This window comes from Myxine glutinosa, chromosome 3, assembly GCF_964187855.1.
Source record: "Myxine glutinosa chromosome 3, kmMyxGlut1.1, whole genome shotgun sequence".
Lineage (NCBI taxonomy): Eukaryota > Metazoa > Chordata > Myxini > Myxiniformes > Myxinidae > Myxine > Myxine glutinosa.
The window spans coordinates 99,215,579-99,234,989 of NC_136263.1; the positions used below are offsets into that span (position 1 = coordinate 99,215,579).

The 19,411-nt window shown below is 47.7% G+C and overlaps 1 protein-coding gene across 1 annotated transcript in view; it reads right to left on the bottom strand.

Moving 5' to 3' along the window:
* The window catches only part of KPNA2 (karyopherin subunit alpha 2), a 37,283-nt gene extending 20,701 nt beyond the window's left edge, over positions 1 to 16,582 (bottom strand). The window contains exons 1-5 of the mRNA XM_068110367.2: positions 16,490 to 16,582; positions 8,495 to 8,560; positions 8,044 to 8,184; positions 6,777 to 6,865; positions 282 to 550 (exon numbers count right to left, since the gene is read on the bottom strand). Coding sequence (XP_067966468.1) covers positions 282 to 550; positions 6,777 to 6,865; positions 8,044 to 8,184; positions 8,495 to 8,554 — 559 coding nt within the window. The 5' untranslated portion in view covers positions 8,555 to 8,560; positions 16,490 to 16,582. The remainder of the gene's footprint in view (positions 1 to 281; positions 551 to 6,776; positions 6,866 to 8,043; positions 8,185 to 8,494; positions 8,561 to 16,489) is intronic.
* Between the last annotated feature and the right edge of the window lie 2,829 nt (positions 16,583 to 19,411).

Genomic DNA, 19,411 nt, shown 5'->3' on the forward strand with positions numbered 1-19,411 from the left:
ACCAGACAAGGTAATACTTCGCTGCAATACACCTAGCTATGAGAAAAACCAACATGGAGGGGCGTGGGGGAGTAGGGATGGGGAGGGAAGGGGGTTGGGGATGGAAAGCACAAAAATGTTAATCAAAAAAATAAATAAATATATAGATATATAGATAAATAACCCTCTGAATTGGTACAGTTGCAATGCCTGGAAAAGAGTGGCAATGCAAGTGCACACTCAAATTGCAAGGGAAAGGAGGCAGCACCCTCATGACTCGTATGGAGAAGAACAAAGCCAACCTGCAATGTTCCCAAGGGCCCAAATGCACTGCTCGCTGATGTGAAGGTGAGATGACGATATGAGGTGCACCAATGCCGGCACCGCACCATCATCGACAACCACCTTGGTGTGCTCGCTATGTCCGGACGCAATGTTGGTGATAGCCCAGGCTGCCTCAAATTGTATTGTACTGCAGTCATCGTGTGCCAGAAAGCCAACGAGATGTGGTACGAGTCCGGAAGCAATCACCTCATCCAATGGGGCGTTACGCTCTCGTGACAGCAACTTCCTGAAAAGCGAGAATCAAAATGAACAAAAAAATTTTTTTTTTTAACATGGAACATTGTCACTCAAGAAGAGGCCAAATCAGAGGGAAACCACAAGTCTTCTTTCAGACACGAGAGAGCAAGATTGTAGTGTTCAGAAGGTGAAGACAAATACCTGTTTCTTCTACTATAAATGGATGAGGTGTGTGTACAAGCGAGTACGAGTGTGTGTGTGAGTTCCACTGGAGCTGATGTGGAATGTGATCAATGAAATCATTGTTAATATCTCCAGAGTTGATTGGGCAAATTAACGACAAATAATCTGGAAGAATTCCCAAGTTTAGGCATATAGAGCATTTTAATAGGTCTTTCCATGGCATGACATTCTAATTATAAAATAAACAAGCATTCTGAGTATTGCACTGCAATACATGTCCCCTACCGGAGTGTGAATTATATAATTACCAACTCACGGTTTGAGGTAACTCGGCTAAAATTATCCGATTTGCACCAAATAAAGTTCATGAATGGTTGCACAGACCCCTACTTCTCACTAATAGTGGAAACAATGTAAATCGGAGTTAAAACGAGGAATATTAACAGCTTTGACTTACTGCACTCCAAATTATAGTCCGGAAAACTGTTGGGGAAATTCCCAAAGTTCAAAGTGCCATAACTTTGTCAAAAATGATCGAAACGTCGTGAAGTTCCAACTTGTTCTGTAACTTATCATGAGGAAACCATGTACCAAGTTTGAAATAATTAGCATTAAGAGTTTAGAAAAAAAAGTCCGGAAAGCTGTTCTTTGCGTGACGGACTGAGACTGACGGACGGACGGACTGACGGAGTGCAAACCTATAGTCTCCTACGGTGTACACCGGTAGGGGACTAATAACGAAAGTATAATCGCCCTCCCTCCTGCCCTGGCCAAAGCACATCTGGTGAAAAGGTAAGCCAATGTTCGAGCAGTACGATTTTTTTTTTTTTTTTTTTTTTTTGTATACAAGATCGAGGCTCGTGAAAGAGCGAACATTAATCACACAGAAAGACAAACAGACACATAAAACAAATAACATCGGGAGCGGTAGACAAGATGGGGAGAGAGGGGGAAGGACACAAACAACATTTGAGAGCAGGGACCGAGAGACATGGAGACATCGAGAGATCTGTGGGAGGGAGAGGGCTTTGGGGGGGAGGCATGTGAAGGGGGGGAGGCATGTGAAGGGGGGGAGGCATGTGAAGGGGGGGGGGGGGTGGGAGAGGTATAAACATATGGACACTGCCAGGATTTCCAGGAAATAAGTTGGAATTTCAAACAAGGTGGATCTGGGGTGAATTAGTGGGGGTAGAAAAGATCAAGGTTATGGATGGGGGAAGATAAGAGATGGTGGTGAACAGCTGTTTTAAAGACCTGGAGGGAGGAGAGGGATTGAAGGGAGTGTGGGAGTTTGTTCCACAGGCGGGAGAAAAGAGGAATGAAAGAGTGAAGGTGAGCAGAGAGCCGAGATTTCGGCAGTTTAACCATCAGAGGGTTGCTGGCAGATCTTGTGCGACCTGTAGGAATATTTGGGGGACAGAGCACAGAGAGAGCTGGGGGAGCAAGGCCGGAGAGGAGTCGGTAGAAGACAGAAAGACCACCTACCTGCCTGCGGTGAGTGAGTGAAAGGCCCTCAGAGATAGCTTCATCGCGGGAGATTCCAATGATTTTGAAAGCTTTGGATTCAACAGCGTGAAGCCAAGCCAGGTGTGAGGCAGGAGCACCAGCCCATAGGGGAGAACAGTATTCCATTGAGCTGCGGATGAAAGCCTTGTAAGTGGTGAGGAGCTCAGGTGTGCCGAGGAAGGACTTCGCACGACGGAGGATGCCCAGTCGGCGACTGGCTTTGGAGGCCAGCTTGGAAATGTGGTTTTCCCAAGAAAGATCATGGCAGATAGTGAGACCCAAAAGCTTGAGTGACAGAACTTCTTGGAGAGGATTGTTGAGAAAGTAGATGGGAGGGTTGTCCAGTCGATCTTTTCGGAGAGACATAGTAAGAGAGTGAGATTTGGCAGGATTGAAAGACGTGTTCCACTTGTTTGACCAGTCTGTGATTTTGTCCAGGTCTTCAGAGAGTGAGGAGGCTGCAGACTGCCGATCTGAGGGAAGAGGAATGGAGCGGCAGAGAGTGGAGTCATCAGCAAAGAGATAGAGAGGATTTTCCAGAGAGTCAGAGAGATCATTGATAAAGACCAGAAAAAGCACAGGGCCCAGCACACTTCCTTGGGGAACTCCAGCCTGAACAGGAAGGGGAGATGAGAGAAATCCATTCAGGGCCACACGTTGACTACGACCAGAGAGGAAGTCCGCAAGCCATGCATGGAGATTTCCATGGATACCATAGGAGGAGAGTTTGGTGAGCAGAGCTGGGTGCCAGACCGTATCAAAGGCCCTTGATATGTCAAGGGAGACAGCTCTGATTTCCTGTTTGGCATTGAGGACCTCCATCCATTGTTGAGACAGCAGAAGCAGCATGTCCAGAGTAGAGTGACCTGGTCTGAAACCAAATTGATGATCAGAGATCAAGCCATTGGAGAAGAGGAAAGATTTCATATCCGAAGCAATGATGGATTCCATGACTTTGCTGATAATTGGGAGCAGGCTGATTGGTCTGTAGTTGCAAGGATCTGTTTTTGCACCTTTTTTGTGTAAAGCGGTAATGTTAGCTGATTTCCAGGATGCTGGCAGATACCTTGAGCAAAAGATAGGGTGAAAAGAACAGAGAGAGGGTGAGATAGAGCGGCAGAGCAGGATTTTAAGACCCGTGGGCTGATGCCGTCTGGTCCAGTTGCAGAATCAGAGTCGAGGTTTGACAAAAACTCCTCCACCTTGTCAGGAGAGAAGGACACAGAGTCCAGGAGCAGTTGGGTTCGACTGGGAAAGGTGGGAACAGAGAGAGATGGGTTTGGGACTAAGGATTTCGAGGCGAACACAGAGTTGAGGCATTCGGCTTTGTCACGTGCGATGTCAACTGTGTGGCCATTTGAGGTAAGGGAGGGGATGGAGGGGGAACAAACACCAGAAACGGATTTGACCAGACGCCACCAGGATTTGGAGGAAGGAGACAGGTTTGAGAGTTCATTCTTGAGTGAGGAGAGATAGTGCTTCCTGGCACTCCTGAGGGTAGACACACACTTGTTCCGAGCTTGGTGGAAGGAACTGAGATTTCCTTCAGTTGGATTAGCCTTCCAAGAGGCAAAGGCAAGTTGTTTCAGGGCAACTGCCTCACCACAAGATTCAGTGTACCATGGACGGGAGGAAGGGTAAGACAATTGAAGGCGAGATGGGATAAATCTGTGCATGAGAGAGATCAGTTTGCTTTGGAAGAATTCCCAGGAAGATTTGATGTCAGAGGCAGTGGAGATGGGAGACCAATCCAGACGATTGATGGCTGCTTGAAGACCGTCCCAGTCGGCCTGAGTGAAATGCCAGACTCGTCGACGCTGAGGAGGCTCTCTGAGAATGGCCAGAGAGATGTCCACTTTGACAAGCACATGATCAGAAGAACCGATTGGAGCAGAAGAAGAGCAGCAGACATTAGCAGGGAAGTTTGTCATAACCAAGTCTAGAAGAGAAGATACTCCATTGGCTGAGATCCGGGTCGGGAAATTGACAGATTGTGTCAATCCCAGTGAGTCACAGAAGTCCTTTGCTGAGGTGCCATGACTAGTGAGAGAGGAACCCACACCCAACCAGGTGGCATGATGACAGTTGAAGTCACCACATATGAGGAAGAGAGAGTTGGGATGAGTGGATAGAAGTTGGTCCATGTTGTCAGACATTGAAATGTAGATGGAGTCATCACTGTTTGGGGGACGGTACAGAACACATATGAACAAAAGGTGGGAGCGGAGAGGAAGCCGTAACCAGAGGTACTCCTGCGGGTGAGGAGGAAAGAGAGCAGTGCAAGGAGAGTGAGGAAGAGAGTTTTTGACAAAGATAGCCACCCCACCACCAGGCCGAGGCTCAGGTCTATCATACCGGAGGAGGGAGTAACCAGGAAGAGATATTAAGGAATCAGAGACATCTTGAAGGAGGAAAGTCTCTGTTAAGCAGATCAAGTCTGGATTGTCAGAAGCAACCTGTATGGAGAGATCAGTCAGGTTTGAGCGAAGGCCCCGGATGTTTGAGGTCCATACCGTTAATGAAGAGAGAGGGGGAGCATCGGGTACAGGACAGGGGAGGGGAGGAGTAGGGTAAGATGAAGGATGAGAGGGGGAGGTAGGGAGAGCAGTTGATAGTGTTTCAGATGTTGCAGAAGAGTTCCAAGAAAGGGAAGGATGAGGAGGATGAAAGGTTTGCTGGTGAAGGGATGCGGCACAGTGAGGGGTTGTTTGAGGGGGGGCAGAGGAAAGTAGAAGGTTTGGGGGGGTGGAGGTATGAGATAGAAGGGAGACGAAGTGGGGAGGAGGCAGCTTGGAGGAGGAGGGGGGAGGAGAGAGAATTGGAGAGGAATGGTATGGGGGGAGAATTGAATGGGAGGGATTGGGGGGGAGTTTTGAAGGGCAGGAGTGAGGGGGGAGTTTAGGAGGGGAGGGGCAAGGGGGGAGTTTTGGAGGGAAGGGGAAAGGGGGGAGATCAGGAGTGGAGGGGCAAGGGGGGGGATTAGGAGGGGAGGGGCAAAGGGGAAGTTTAGGAGGGGAAGGGCAAGGGGGGAGTTCAGGAGTGGAGGGGCAAGGGGGGAGTTTAAGAGTGGAGGGGCAAGGGGGAAGTTTCGGAGTGTAGGTGCAAGGGGGGGGATTTGGATGGGAGGGGCAAGAGGGGAGTTTAGAAAGTGGATGATTAATGAAAGACGAACATTGATAACAAATTGGGTTTGTTGTGATTTTCAAGTTAGCAATCCGGTTCAGGATGATGGAGGAGGGATGGAATGAATGTGAATTTAGACCATGTAGTGAGGGAGACGTATAAGATATTGAATTTCTTTTTTTTGAAGTGGAATGAGTTGGAGAGGAAATTGAGAAAAGCCTTTTAAATAGGAAGAAAAACAGCGTGTTGTAATATACCACTGAATAAAAAACAGAAGGGGAAAGGTTAAACATATTTAAAAATATTTAAACAGAACTATGAACAATCTTATATGCACAAAAATACCAACGGGGGGAGAGCCGAGAGGGACCACCACGAGTCACGTGAACAGGGCAAACGGTGGATGGCAAGGAGATAATGGGGGTGGGGCGAACAGCACACCTGGACAGAAAATACAGGATGAGACAACAGTACACGTGGAGAAAATAAAATAAATGTTTTTGGTTTTGTTTTTTTTTTTGGGGGGGGGGGGGGGGGTGGGGATTTAGAACGTTAGACAGTATTATGTTCGGGGTAGAAGGGAAAAAACCAAGAGCCAAGCAAAACACACTTAAGTTAACAAAACACCGACGGGGGTACAACTACAGTACAAGGCCACACACGAGGAGCAGAACACGATTAATTAAATACGAGTTACAGGAAATTCAAACCAAAACTAACTATAATCAAACAATATCACATGGACGATAAAATAACGAATTGAAATTTGACAATCTATCTGGGGAAATGGGGGAGAAACACGTGGTCGAAGAACGAACGAACGAATAAGAAAGAATAAACGAATGAGCACAGAGAAGGTAATGTCTTTTTTTTTTGTTTTTTTGAGTTGAGATTTACAAAAGGAAGTAGGCTTTGGGGTGGAAAGACTGCGAAAACAGAGAACGAAAGTTATTGGATCACAAACGACAGGCGCTGAGAGAAAAACAAAGCCTCAAGGTTGTACAGTGTACACTGTACAGGGCCTCGAGACGACACGAATTAACGCGATTTTCAATACAGGTATGAAAGATTTGCACCGAAAATCTTTGACGGGACAATATACGTACATACACCATAAAAGAAATACAGTTATAACGAAAACACAAATTGGAACAATGACTTAACTTCGATTTCGATGGAGAGCGTGGAGACCTGCGAAAAAAACGAACCGTCGCCAGCAAGACCGGAAACGGAAGTCCAAATAGGCAGGAGGTATGCTTCAAGGCCGTTAACAATAGAAATTTGATCCAATGGACCAACAAGTTACCAAAATAATGAAGTTCTCCATATTAAAAGTCGAATTGAGCACCCTCACCAGTCACCACCCACCACCATTAAATCTTAAAAAGTTAAGTTCCACCAATTACAACAAAGTGATCAAATCGTAGGACCACTTTTACAGTGACAAGTTCAGCAATACATACCGTACACCCTGCGTAGCCTGAAACTGCAGATCAGGATCCTTGCTTGCAACTCCAGCAATTATTTCCTCAAGCGTCATGAGACGAGCATACTGCATGAAGAAACAGCATATGATCAGGAAAATATCATATGTTCAGTTATAAATCAAATAAATGGGCACAACAGCACTTTTCCCCACCACACGTGCAAACTATTACGAGACACGATGGGTGGGATTAATTGCTTGCAGAAGTCACCCAATTAGAGGGCGAGGGTCTACACTCTCCAGCTACACCATCAACAAGTCATGGGGTCGATTGTTAAAGGTAAGCAAATGCTGGCAGTGCCATCTTGCAAAGCACACCATCAAATCAATCTTGCCACCCCACTGGTCATGCATGGCTGGCTGCACTCAGTTCAACAGCTGCAAACCCTTCAAGGACAACTGCTCATTGCATCACCTGGGCTGCTGGCCAAAGTTTGCCTCTCTCCCTGCCACACCCGTTTTCTTCATTTTCTAATATTAACATTCTTCAAAGACACAACAATTCAAACTTTGGGAAAGTGAAAATATGCAAACAACCCATTGCAGAGATCAATTTAGTAAAACTGGAACTCGGCCACTGTTCGAGAAAGATTGCGAGTGCGAGGACAATGACCGAATCACTTCCTCAGTCGGCATAGAGCTCCTATTACTTGTTCTTCAGCATTTATCAGTTTATAGAATGCAAGCACATTCTACTTCAATAAACACCTAAAACTGACAATTGCTTCATGAAATAGATAAAGGTTATATTTATTTATGCACATAATACACATGCCAATACATAATACACTCTCTTCAATCCCACTCCTCCCTCCAGGTCTTTAAAACGGCTGTTCACCACCATCTCTTATCTTCCCCAATCCAAAACCTTGATCTTTTCTACCCCCGCTAATTTCACCCCAAATCCACTTTTTGAGGTGCCGACTTCTTTCCTGGAAGTCCTTGCGTTTTATACCTATCCTGCCCCTCCCCAGGCCCTCTCCCTCCCACACATCTCCCGATGTCCCTGCTCTCAAATGTTGTGTTTGTGTGCTTCCTCCCCTCCTCTCCCCATCTTGTCGACCGCTCCCCTTTTTATACACTTTGTTTGCTTGTTTGTTTGATAAATGTTAGCTCTTTCACAAGCCTCGACTCTGTATACCCCAAAAAAAGAAAAAGAAAAAAAAAAAGCTTGTACAATGCAACGCTGGCAAACTATCCATAGCATTGAATAAACCTGACACGTCTACACGCTGAGGTCATACCGTGCAATTGTTGTGCCGTTCCTGAAGTGGAGACACCTCCAGCGATTCAGAAATATCGATGTTGCGACGTTTTTGAATCTGCTCATCTTTCTTGTCTTTGCGAAGTTTCACACTCACATCGATCCTTCTCTGGCGCCGTGCCTAAAGCAGACAAAAAAGTGGTCAAAACCTGCAAGCCATTGCCGATTGTGCATTTTGACACCAAAATACCCTTCAATAAGTTGTGTGGAAGGAAAGGAGGAAGGGGTGGGGAGGGTGCTTGCCTAACATGCAAAAAATACATTTATATTAGCGCCTTCATTCTGGGGGGGGGGGGGGGGGGGGGAAAGCTTTTACATTTTTATTAAATAAAACCAAATTGGAATGTTATTGATAATAACAAGGTAGAAATTCGTGTTATCAAATCACATCGTTATCCATCAGTAATGATCCCAATTCATGATGTACAAACCTTTGTATCCTTCCCTCTGTTCTTGAACTGCCCAAGCCGTACATTTTCATTGCTCGCCATGGTGCCCTGACAAACAAATACCAAAAGATTTATCAATGACAAGGACTGGGAAAAAAGGAACATCTTAAAAACTTTGAACATTCAACAAAAGAAATAATATATATATATATATATACACACATACAGACTTGGCATTTAATATGGAATATTTTTTTGTGGGGGTCAACTTACTTTTCAAGATGTCTTAGAACCAAAAGTTCATTGGAATTATGTTGAAATTATTCTAGATTTTGTTAATGTGACCGTTAAAAGAAACAAAAACCACATTTGACATTTCGAAACAAATAAATTGATCCTTGAAAGTGATGTAAACTGATATCGAACTCAATTCATGGACAGTACTGTGTTAAACTTCTGTACGTTTTCCAGAAGTATCTCTTTATTTTGCACATTAGCCAAAAAATTTAGAGCACGTACACGTTCAGGCATGCTGTTCATGAGATTTGCTAAGGTTTGGACAGGAATCGCTTGCCACGCAGTGACAATAGCCTGCTGCAATTCATGCACAGAGGTCGGCTGCTGGTCCAAGTGGTCGATTTGACGCGTTATTTCTGCCCACAAGTTCTCTATCGGATTCATATCCGGGGACGTGGCAGGCCACTCCATATGCTCGACACCACGGTCAGCAAGAAAGTGTTGGATCATGCGAGCACGATGAGGCCGTGCATTGTCATCTTGGAAGACAAAGTTTCCTGCTGCACGAGCAAATGGAAGCAATGTTTCTTCCAGAATGGCCCAGTACTTGAACTGGTTCAGGTTTCCATTCAGAACAACTAGGTCAGTTTTGCCCCCTGCATGAAAAGCAGCCCAAACGGTCACCCCACCACCTCCAGCTTGGACTCTTGGCACAATACAATCTTTGTTGTAGGCTTCATGCACTTGTCTGCGCACTCGGACGCGGCCATCTTGACGATAGACAAGAAATCTAGACTCGTCACTGAAGATCACGTGATTCCAGTGTCCTGGCTGCCATTGACGGTGCTCTCTGGCCCACTGCAATCGGCGCTGGCGGTGTTGTCTGGTCAGGCGTGGCTTTCTCAGGGGACGCCTGGCACGATAACCTGCTTGAACCAGTCATTGGTTGACTCGCCTTCTGGATACAGGCACATTTGTCAGTTGCTGCCACTCAGCCCTAAGCCGATTAGCTGACTTGGTACGGCCATTGCGGACTAACCGGTGCAGCTGGCGATCATCCCTCCTTGTGGTTCTGCGGGGACGTCCTGGCCTCGGCATTGGAGGAGGGACACCCCTCTGAGCATTTCGTTTCAGGATCTCTGACACCTGACCTTGAGTGATGCCATACTGCCCAGAAATAGCACGCTGTTTCATGCCGTAATTTCGTAAAGCCACCACTCCATGACAAACAGCATTGTCGAGTTGACGGACCATCTCCAGAGGAAGCGGCAATAACTTTTGGAGACGTGCAGCAGTTGTTTTCCACCAATACAGAACGCAACAACCCTTGTATACCCGACTGTGAAGCCAATCATCAAATGCACCTGTCCGTACATTTTGCCACGCCACCTGTGATATAATCCTGTTGTTGACTTCTTGCTGCGACAGACAATCAGTGACATGGTTCTTTTAACAAATAAATCACCAAAGTGTAAAAGAAACTCACTCGATTGATATACTGAGTTAAGAAAGTAAACCCAAGTCAAGAAAAAAAAAATATTCCATATTAAATGCCAAGTCTGTGTGTGTGTGTGTGTATATATATATATATATATATATATATATATCTATAATTCCAGTAATCTCTGTGTGTATGTTTGTATGTTTGTATGTATGTATGTATGTATGTTTGTCTGTGACCGCTGTTTCTCGACAACTACCGGTCCGATATACTTGAAACTTGCCAGGTATATTGCTGGGGACCCGAGGATGTGCCTTTTCAAGGTTTCATATTAATCGGAGAAGTAGTTACCGAGCTATGTCCAAAAAACGATTCAACCAATCAGAGAGCAGCGAGCTATCACGTATGCCGAACGTGGCGAACAGACTCTGCCTCGGACGGCACATTTGAGAGCGTATTCATTTATTTCACGTTGGAAAACTATGTTGCCGTTAAACTATGTTTTAAAACTAATTAAAACTAATTTGCGATTCATCGTAACTGCGATTTGCGACCTTCCGGACAGTCAAATGAGGACGTCACTTCCGGACTTACGGATAGTCAGTGACGCTGAACGTGGCGAGCAGACGCTGCCTCGGACGGCACATTTGAGAGCGTATTCATTTATTTGACGTTGCAATCTGTGTTGATTGTTGTAAGGTACGATCGATTGTAGTACATACATATTTATATTTTGTACATATTCATTACGGGCACGTCACGGGTACGGGTACGGTACGGGTACGGTTCCGGGTACGGTACGGTTACGGGTACGCCACGTACGGGCACGTCCTAGTATATATAAATAATAATAATAAAAGGCAGTGCCTCTCCTGCCTCTCCAAAACCATGAAACCGAGCAGCCCCAAACATTGCATGCATACACCTGGACCTCCAACAGATTGAAAGGATGAAAACTGTGTGTTGCATCCTTTTTGAAGATGATTAACGAGATGCTCATAAGAAAACAAGACCAAAAGTCTAACAGCGGTGTAGCCGGGCTTGTAAAATATTATAAGCCACAAACACACATGATTAGCTTTTCAAACCGTCGCTAATGCTGTTTATAACATTAAACAAAGAAATTTGGAGGAATCCAGACATCCATGAGGTAAGTTTTACTTACAGAATTGAGCGAAGATCTACTGTAATCTATATACCCCACAAGGGTTGGAGGTGTGCTCATGTACCAAGCAGCTAGATAGCGCTTGCCAAGCCAGCTGTTCCTTCAGGGTTTTGATTGGAGTGCTTGCTCGAATGCTGAAACCACTTGGCAATCTCTCCACAAGAAACTTGGTAAATGAACACACCCAATGTTCTTTAGACCCGACCATAGATCGACTGTAATCTATATACCCCAAAGAGGAATGACCTTTCCTGCCGCTCAGTCCTGCCAAGTGAGCAGGTGTTTACACCGTAATGACATCATATATGTAATGATGGAGCATGACGGCCGGATACAAAACTGCTTCAATCCATCAACTTTCGATTCACCACATTGGGATTAAAGTGTTATGGTTATATTTACTATAATGTTATTATTACTACGAAAACTACACTAATGAAATGATACCACTGCATTAAGAAACCTGGGTTTAATTTGCCTGAAGCGGAGGTGAGTTATAACGCATTCGGCCTATACGTACTGTATTTTTGGAAGAGCCGTACTGTCGATATTTGATGGTCATTTTAACAATCGGTTTGTTTGTGTTTCACACTGAATGAAAAACGTAAATGTAGAGTATGGCGATTGTGATATATGACAGATTTGACGATAGGTTTGGCTTGGACATATAAATCTCTCATCTCCCCTTCGAAAATAACCGAATATTCTCATTCCCATTCAGCCTCCTCTATGGTTCACCCTCAAAAATCACCAATAAACTCCAATACATTCAGAACTCCACTGCCCGTCTACTCACCCATTCCCGGACCCGTGACCACATCACCTCCGTCCTTTACAAGCTTCACTGGCTCCCCATCCCCCAGAGAATCCAGTACAAAATCCTCCTCTTGACCTACAAAGCCCTTCATAACCTGGCCCCATCCTACCTGGCTGACCTCCTCTCCAGACACACTCCCACCCGCAACCTCCGCTCTGCTGGTACCAACCTCCTGACCCCACCCCCCCCCCCCCCCCATCCGGACCAAATTCAGATCCTGGGGGGACAGGGCCTTCTCCATCGCTGCTCCCACCCTCTGGAACTCACTACCTCACACCATCAGAGACTCCTCCTCACTCACCACATTCAAAACATCACTCAAGACCCACCTGTTCAACACTGCATTCAACATTTACCCCACAGCATCTAACCCCTGACTATCTCTTCTCCTTCTCCTTCTCCTTCTCCTTCCTTTTGCTTTGATTATTTACCTATTGATTTTTGTCTTTTTGCACTTGTTTTTTGTACTCTGTCAAAGCGCCTTTGGGCTTCTTGAAAAGCGCGACATAAAATAAATGTATTATTATTATTATTCCTGACTTCTCTCATCTCTCCTTCCTGTTCAGGCTGGAGTTCCCCAAGGCAGTGTTCTGGGCCCTGTGCTTTTTCTGGTCTTCATCAATGATCTCTCTGACTCTCTTGAAAATCCTCTGTCTCTTTGCTGATGACCACTCTGCCGCCCCATTCCTCATCCCTCAGATCGGCAGTCTGCAGCCTCCTCACTCTCTGCAGACCTGGACAAAATCAGACTGAGCAAACAAGTGCAACATGTCTTTTAATCCTGACAAATTTCCCACTCTCACTAAGTCTCTCTGAAAAGATCATCTGGACAACCCTCACGTCTACTTTCTCAACAATCCTATCCAAGACGTTCTGTCACTCAATCTTTTGGGTCTCACTATCTGCCATGATCTTTCCTGGGAAAACCACGTTTCCAAGCTGGCCTTCAAAGCCAATCGCCGACTGGGCATCCTCCGTCGTGCGGTCCTTCCTTGGCACACCTGAGCTCCTCACCACTTACAAGGCTTTCATCCACAGCTCAATGGAGTACTGCTCTCCCCTCTGGGCTGGTGCTCCTGCCTCACACCTAGCTCGTCTTCACGCTGTTGAAACCAAAGCGTTCAGAATCATTGGAATCTCCCACGATGACGCTATCTCCGAGGGCCTTTCACTTACTCACCGCAGGCAGGTTGGTGGTCTTTGTCTTCGCCCAACTCCTCTCCAGCCTTGCTCCACCAGCTTTCTATGTGCTCTGTCCCCCAAATATTCCTACAGGTCACACAAGATCTGCCTGCAACCCTCTTATGGTTAAACTGCCAAAATCAAGACTTTCTGCTCACCTTCACTCCTTCATTCCTCTTTTCTCCCGCCTCTGGAACAAACTCCCTCACTCTCTTCAATCCCACTCCACCCTCCAGGTCTTTAAAACAGCTGTTCACCACCATCTCTTATCTTCCCCCATCCAAAACCTTGATCTTTTCTACCCCCGCTAATTCACCCCAGATGCACTTTTTTGAAATTCCGACTTCTTTCCTGGAAGTCTTAGCAGTGTCCGTGTTTTATACCTCCCCCACCTCCACCCCTTTCCCACGCCTCCTCACCCCCCTTCCCCCCCCTTCCCCCCCTAGTCAGGTTCACTATGTCAATAAATTATATTTCGTTCAAAATCATGGTAGATTAGCAAACCTATAGATTTTTGGAAAGGTTATAGCATAAGGAAACTAAAAATCAATGTTTACATTTGGAGAGATACCTGTATGGCGGCCATTTTGGATTTTCAAAATGGCCGCTGTAAAATACATATTTTGTTCTATTTCTGCCTCTAATTACCCTAAAAACTTAAAATATATACTAAACCTATATTTTCAGGGACAAGGAATCCAATGAAAGTATCAAATCAGTGCTATGGGGAATGGTAAGACACGAATCAAAGGTTTTGAATTGCAAAATACTGTCTTTATATTCGCGATAAGTTGCATAATCAAATACATGTTATCATTTTGTACAGGCAGTTAACAACATCAAAATGTGTCACAATAATTCATATCACCAAACATACACAGGCAGTCAGCAAAATCATATATACACATGCAGTCGGTATAACTTCACATCTACACAGGCAGTCAATGGCATCAAACATACACGATTACAGAATATGCCATTTAGAGTTCGTCATCACTGTCCTGTGTGTCGTATCCGACAATATAGTCAGCATCGTTTTCACAGTCCGTTCCACACAAGCAAAGGTCGGTCAAATTGATTGGCAAATCGAATCGATCGAATGGTCGAATTGGTCGAATGGAATTGGTCGAATTGGCAAATGTAAACATTGATTTTCAGATTTTCCATGTAATAACGTTTCCAAAAATGTATAGGTTTGCTAATCTACCATGATTTTGAACGAAAAAACATAGTGAACCTGACTAATCTCACAGTACTCCCAATGTCCCTGCTCTCAAATGTTGTACTTGTGTGCTTCCCTCTCTCTCCTCTTGTCTCCCACTCCCTTTATCTTATGTTTTATGTCAGTTTTTTTTGTTGTTTTTTTGTGATTAATGCCTGCTCTCAAATACAGAGAAACTTCCTCAGACAAGCTCCACAAGGAAGGGAACCTTGCTCAGACAAGCTCCACAAGGAAGGGAACCTTGCTCAGACAAGCTCCACAAGGAAGGGAACCTTGCTCAGACAAGCTCCACAAGGAAGGGAACCTTGCTCAGACAAGCTCCACAAGGAAGGGAACCTTGCTCAGACAAGCTCCACAAGGAAGGGAACCTTGCTCAGACAAGCTCCACAAGGAAGGGAACCTTGCTCAGACAAGCTCCACAAGGAAGGGAACCTTGCTCAGACAAGCTCCACAAGGAAGGGAACCTTGCTCAGACAAGCTCCACAAGGAAGGAAACCTTGCTCAGACAAGCTCCACAAGGAAGGGAACCTTGCTCAGACAAGCTCCACAAGGAAGGGAACCTTGCTCAGACAAACTCCACAAGGAAGAGACAAAGAGACATCGAGAAGAGCGGACATAAGGTAGGAAGGCCGTTTATGCTCAAGGGGGGCGGGGGGGGATTAAACAATCTCAGCAAAGGTCGCCATTGGGAACGACTCAGGACCAGAAGGGAGCAGGAGGAGGATAGCAGAGGAGGATAGCAGGGGAGGCTAGCAGGGAGGAGCGTAGCGGGGGGAGGAGGCTGTCAGAGAGGGGGGTCAGCGAAGGAGGCGGAGTGGGGGAGAGAGGGAGGCTGGCAGAGAGGGGAAAGCGGCAGAGAGGGGAGCAGCGAAGGAGGCGGGTGAGGCGGAGGGAGGGTGGCTGGCAGAGAGGTGGAGGAGGCAGAGAGGGGAGGCAGCGGGGGGGGGGGGGGAGGCAGCAGAGGCGGAGTGGGGGAGGGAGGGAGGCTGGCAGAGAGGCGGAGGAGGCAGAGGGGAGCCAGCGGAGGGGGGGAGGCAGCGGAGGAGGGGCAGCGAAGGAGGCAGGGGAGGCGGAGAAGGCAGAGAGGGGAGGCAGCGGAGGAGGAGGGGCAGCGGAGGAGGGAGGGCAGTGGAGGAGGGAGGGCAGCGGAGGAGGGGGGCAGCGAAGGAGACGGGAGAGGCAGAGTGGGGGAGGGAGGGAGGCTGGCAGAGAGGCGGAGAAGGCAGAGAGGGGAGGCAGCGGAGGAGGAGTCGCAGCGGAGGAGGGGAGCAGCGAAGGAGGCGGGGGAGGCGGGAGGGAGGCTGGCAGAGGCGGAGGAGGCAGCGGGGGGGGGGGGGAGGCAGCGGAGGCAGAGTGGGGGAGGGAGGGAGGCTGGCAGAGAGGCGGAGGAGGCAGAGAGGGGAGCCAGCGGAGGGGGAGAGGCAGCGGAGGAGGGAGGGCAGCGGAGGCGGGAGGGCAGCGGAGGGGGGGCAGCGAAGGAGGCGGGGAGACTGAGTGGGGGAGGGAGGGAGGCTGGCAGAGAGGTGGAGAAGGCAGAGAGGGGAGGCAGCGGAGGAGGGGGGGCAGCGGAGGAGGGGGGCAGCGGAGGAGGGGGGGCAGCGGAGGAGGGGGCAGCGGAGGAGAGGGGCAACGGAGGAGGGGGGAAGCTGAGGAGGAGGCGCAGCGGAGGAGGCAGGGGGGCGGGGGGAGGTAGCACGTGGCGCCGCGCACGCGAGCCTCGGCATCAATACCGTTTCCGGTCCCCAATACCAGCGGGTATTTCGCACAACCGCCGTTTCCGGCCCGAATCGATGGACAATGACCGTTCGGCTCTTTAACTTTGAGGAGCGCGAAATGTCATTTTTCATTCTTCGATCGTGACCATGTTCGCTCGCCCATGGAATTAAACTGTCTCGAAAGGACGAATCAAAATTGACAAGACGAAGGCGCCGATTATTACCCGCCACGGCACGGCCAAACATCGCAGTACTCACGGTGATTTGTCGACCCGTATGGACCTTTTTGCCGTTGAGCCTTCACTAACACCTTCAACCCACCTCACAGACCAAGCTCGCACTGCGGAGCACGTTCATAAGGAGGCGTTTTTATAAGTCTCGGCCTCGGCGGCTTTTCATTGGCTCCGTCCTTACGTCGGGCGCTTTGATTGGTTCATTCAAACCGTTCCGCCGTTAAATGGATTGTCTCTCGGATGTTGGTTAAACCCAATTGAAAGTCATTTGTCGGGAATGTTTAATTATAATGTAACTTTGATAACGCAGCTTTATAGTAAAGTTAGGTTTGCGTTATCACGTTTTTACTCGTTCATGTTGTTTAATCCAGACGTGAACTGTACCGGAGGCGGATGGAGGGTGGGATGATGTGATCCCACTGGGGGTCAAAGGGGACGGAGCCCCAAACCCACCTGTCACCCCGGGATTACACACTACAAATGTGAACCCCAAATGTTTCACGAATTGTGATAATCATTTTCATTAAAGGTAAAATCATTGGTACAATTACGAAGTTATCTGTACAGTACAACTGGCAGCTTTGCTGTGTTAAATCACCACATGAACGGATCGTCCGATTAGGGGAAATTCACCACCCTAATAACCTGGGGATGGAGGAGGAGGAAGGAGAGAGGAGGAGGAGGAGGGAGGGGACGGAAGGAGGCGGAGGAGGAAGAGAGAGGAGGAGGGAGGACGGAGGCCGGAGGAGGCGGAGGAGAGAGGGGAGGAGGAGGGAAGAGACGGGAGGAGGAGGAGGGAGGATGGAGGAGGGAGGCGGAGGAGGAGGGAGGAGAGAGGAGAGGAGGAGGAAGCGACGGGAGGAGGAGGAGGAGGGAGGCCGGAGGAGGAGAGAGGGGAGGAGGAGGGAGGAGAGAGGGGAGGAGGAGGGAAGAGACGGGAGGAGGAGGCGGACGAAGGAGGAGGGAGGCGAGAGGAGAGGAGGACGGAGGCGACGAGAGGAGGAGGGAGGAGAGAGGAGAGGAGGAGGGAAGAGACGGAGGGAGGAGGAGGAGGAGAGAGGAGGAGGGGAGGAGGGAGGAGAGAGGGGAGGAGGAGGGAAGAGACGGGAGGAGGAGGCGACGAAGGAGGAGGGAGGAGAGAGGAGAGGAGGACGGAGGCGACGAGAGGAGGAGGGAGAAGACTGGAGGGGAGGAGGGAGAAGACTGGAGGGGAGGAGGAGGGAGGCCGGAGGAGGAGGAGGAGACGGGGGAAGGAGAACGGGAGGAGGAGGAAGGCGGCGGAGGCGGGAGGAAATGGGAGGAGGAGGAAGGCGGCGAGAGGGAGGCTGGAGGCCACCACCGTAGGAGCCGTGCTTTGAGCTAGGTGGTTCTCGAAGATACCTGCGTGAGGATTCCATGTTGCTGAAGATACCTGCATGGGGAATCCAGGTTCTCGAAGATACCTGCATTGGGATTCCAGGTTCTCGAAGATACCTGCATGGGGATTCCAGGTTGCCCAAGATACCTGCAGGAGGAATGTAGGTTCCGAAGATACCTGCATGCTGATTCCAGGTTCTCGAATATACCTGTATGAGGAATCCTGCTTCCCGAAGATACCTACTTTGGGATTCCAGGTTCTCGGAGATACCTGTGTGAGAAATGCAGGTTCTCTACGATACCTGCATGGGGATTCCAGGTTGCCGAAGATACCTGCATGCTGATTCCAGGTTCTCGAAGATACCTGCATGGGGATTCCTGGTTGCCGAATATACCTGGGGGAGGGGTGGGATGGAGTCTGGGAGCATTTCCTCCAATTTTAAGGTTTTAACAAGTCACCATTAACAAAGGTACTCCTGTACATTATGAAGCAATAATTGCTTTAGAGGAAAATAAAATGACAGATCCACCTGCAGGCTGCGCCTCCTCCCTGGACACATTTCCCATGTCGGTGGAAATTTCTACAGTAGTCGGTATACTATAGTACAGAGTGTAGACCCTTATTAGTCCCCTACCGGTGTACATCGGAGGGGACTATAGGTTTGCAAGCCGCTCCTCCGTCTGTCCGTCCGTCAGTCAGTCCGTCTGTCCGTCCGTCAGTCCGTCACGCAAAGAACAGTTTTCCGGACTTTTTTTTCTAAACTCTTAATGCTAAAGATTTCGAACTTGGTACATGGTTTCCTTATGATAAGTTACAGATCAAGTTCGAACTTCACGACGTTTCGATCATTTTTGACAAAGTTATGGCACTTTGAACTTTGGGAATTCTGATAATTCTGATGATCCTTAACTCAGTGCCATTTAAAGTTTTAATTTCCTTTAAAAACCAATTTCTCTGCAATAATAGGACCGATTGAGATCAAATTTTCACGATATGAGCGTCTGTAGAATATTTTCATGGTAATTATGACGTCACAGGTCACGTGGTTCGGCCACCATATTGTTTTTCGTGAAAACACGAAAACCCTTTTTCTCTGCAACGGCTGAACAGATCGAGGCCAAACTTTGCAGGCAGAATCGCATACCCATGACGAACAAAAAAGTCAGCGAACATGACGTCATGCGTCACATGGTTTCAGAGTTATGAAGTTTTTAAGCACAAACATTTAAAACCGAGCTCCTCCGTCATTTTTGATCCAATCGAGGAGAAACTTCACAGATCTGTTCAGCATGTCACTCTACTAAAATTACCTTTTGGAATTTGCGATGGGGCACGTGGTTTGGCAGATATCGTTAATTAAACGAAAATATTTTAAAAATGGATATCTCTTGAATCGCTAGTACCTCAGACCGTGAGTTGGTAATAATTTATATAATTCACACAGTGCAATACGTGCAGGCCGCTCCACGGAGCGACCTTGCGGGCTTATCAACGAGGCGAGGCGTGACACACGTGTCTCAGCATACCTCAGATCAAGTTTGAAAACCAGCAGCAACCGTGCATAAATTTTCTTATTCGATCATTTTTGAC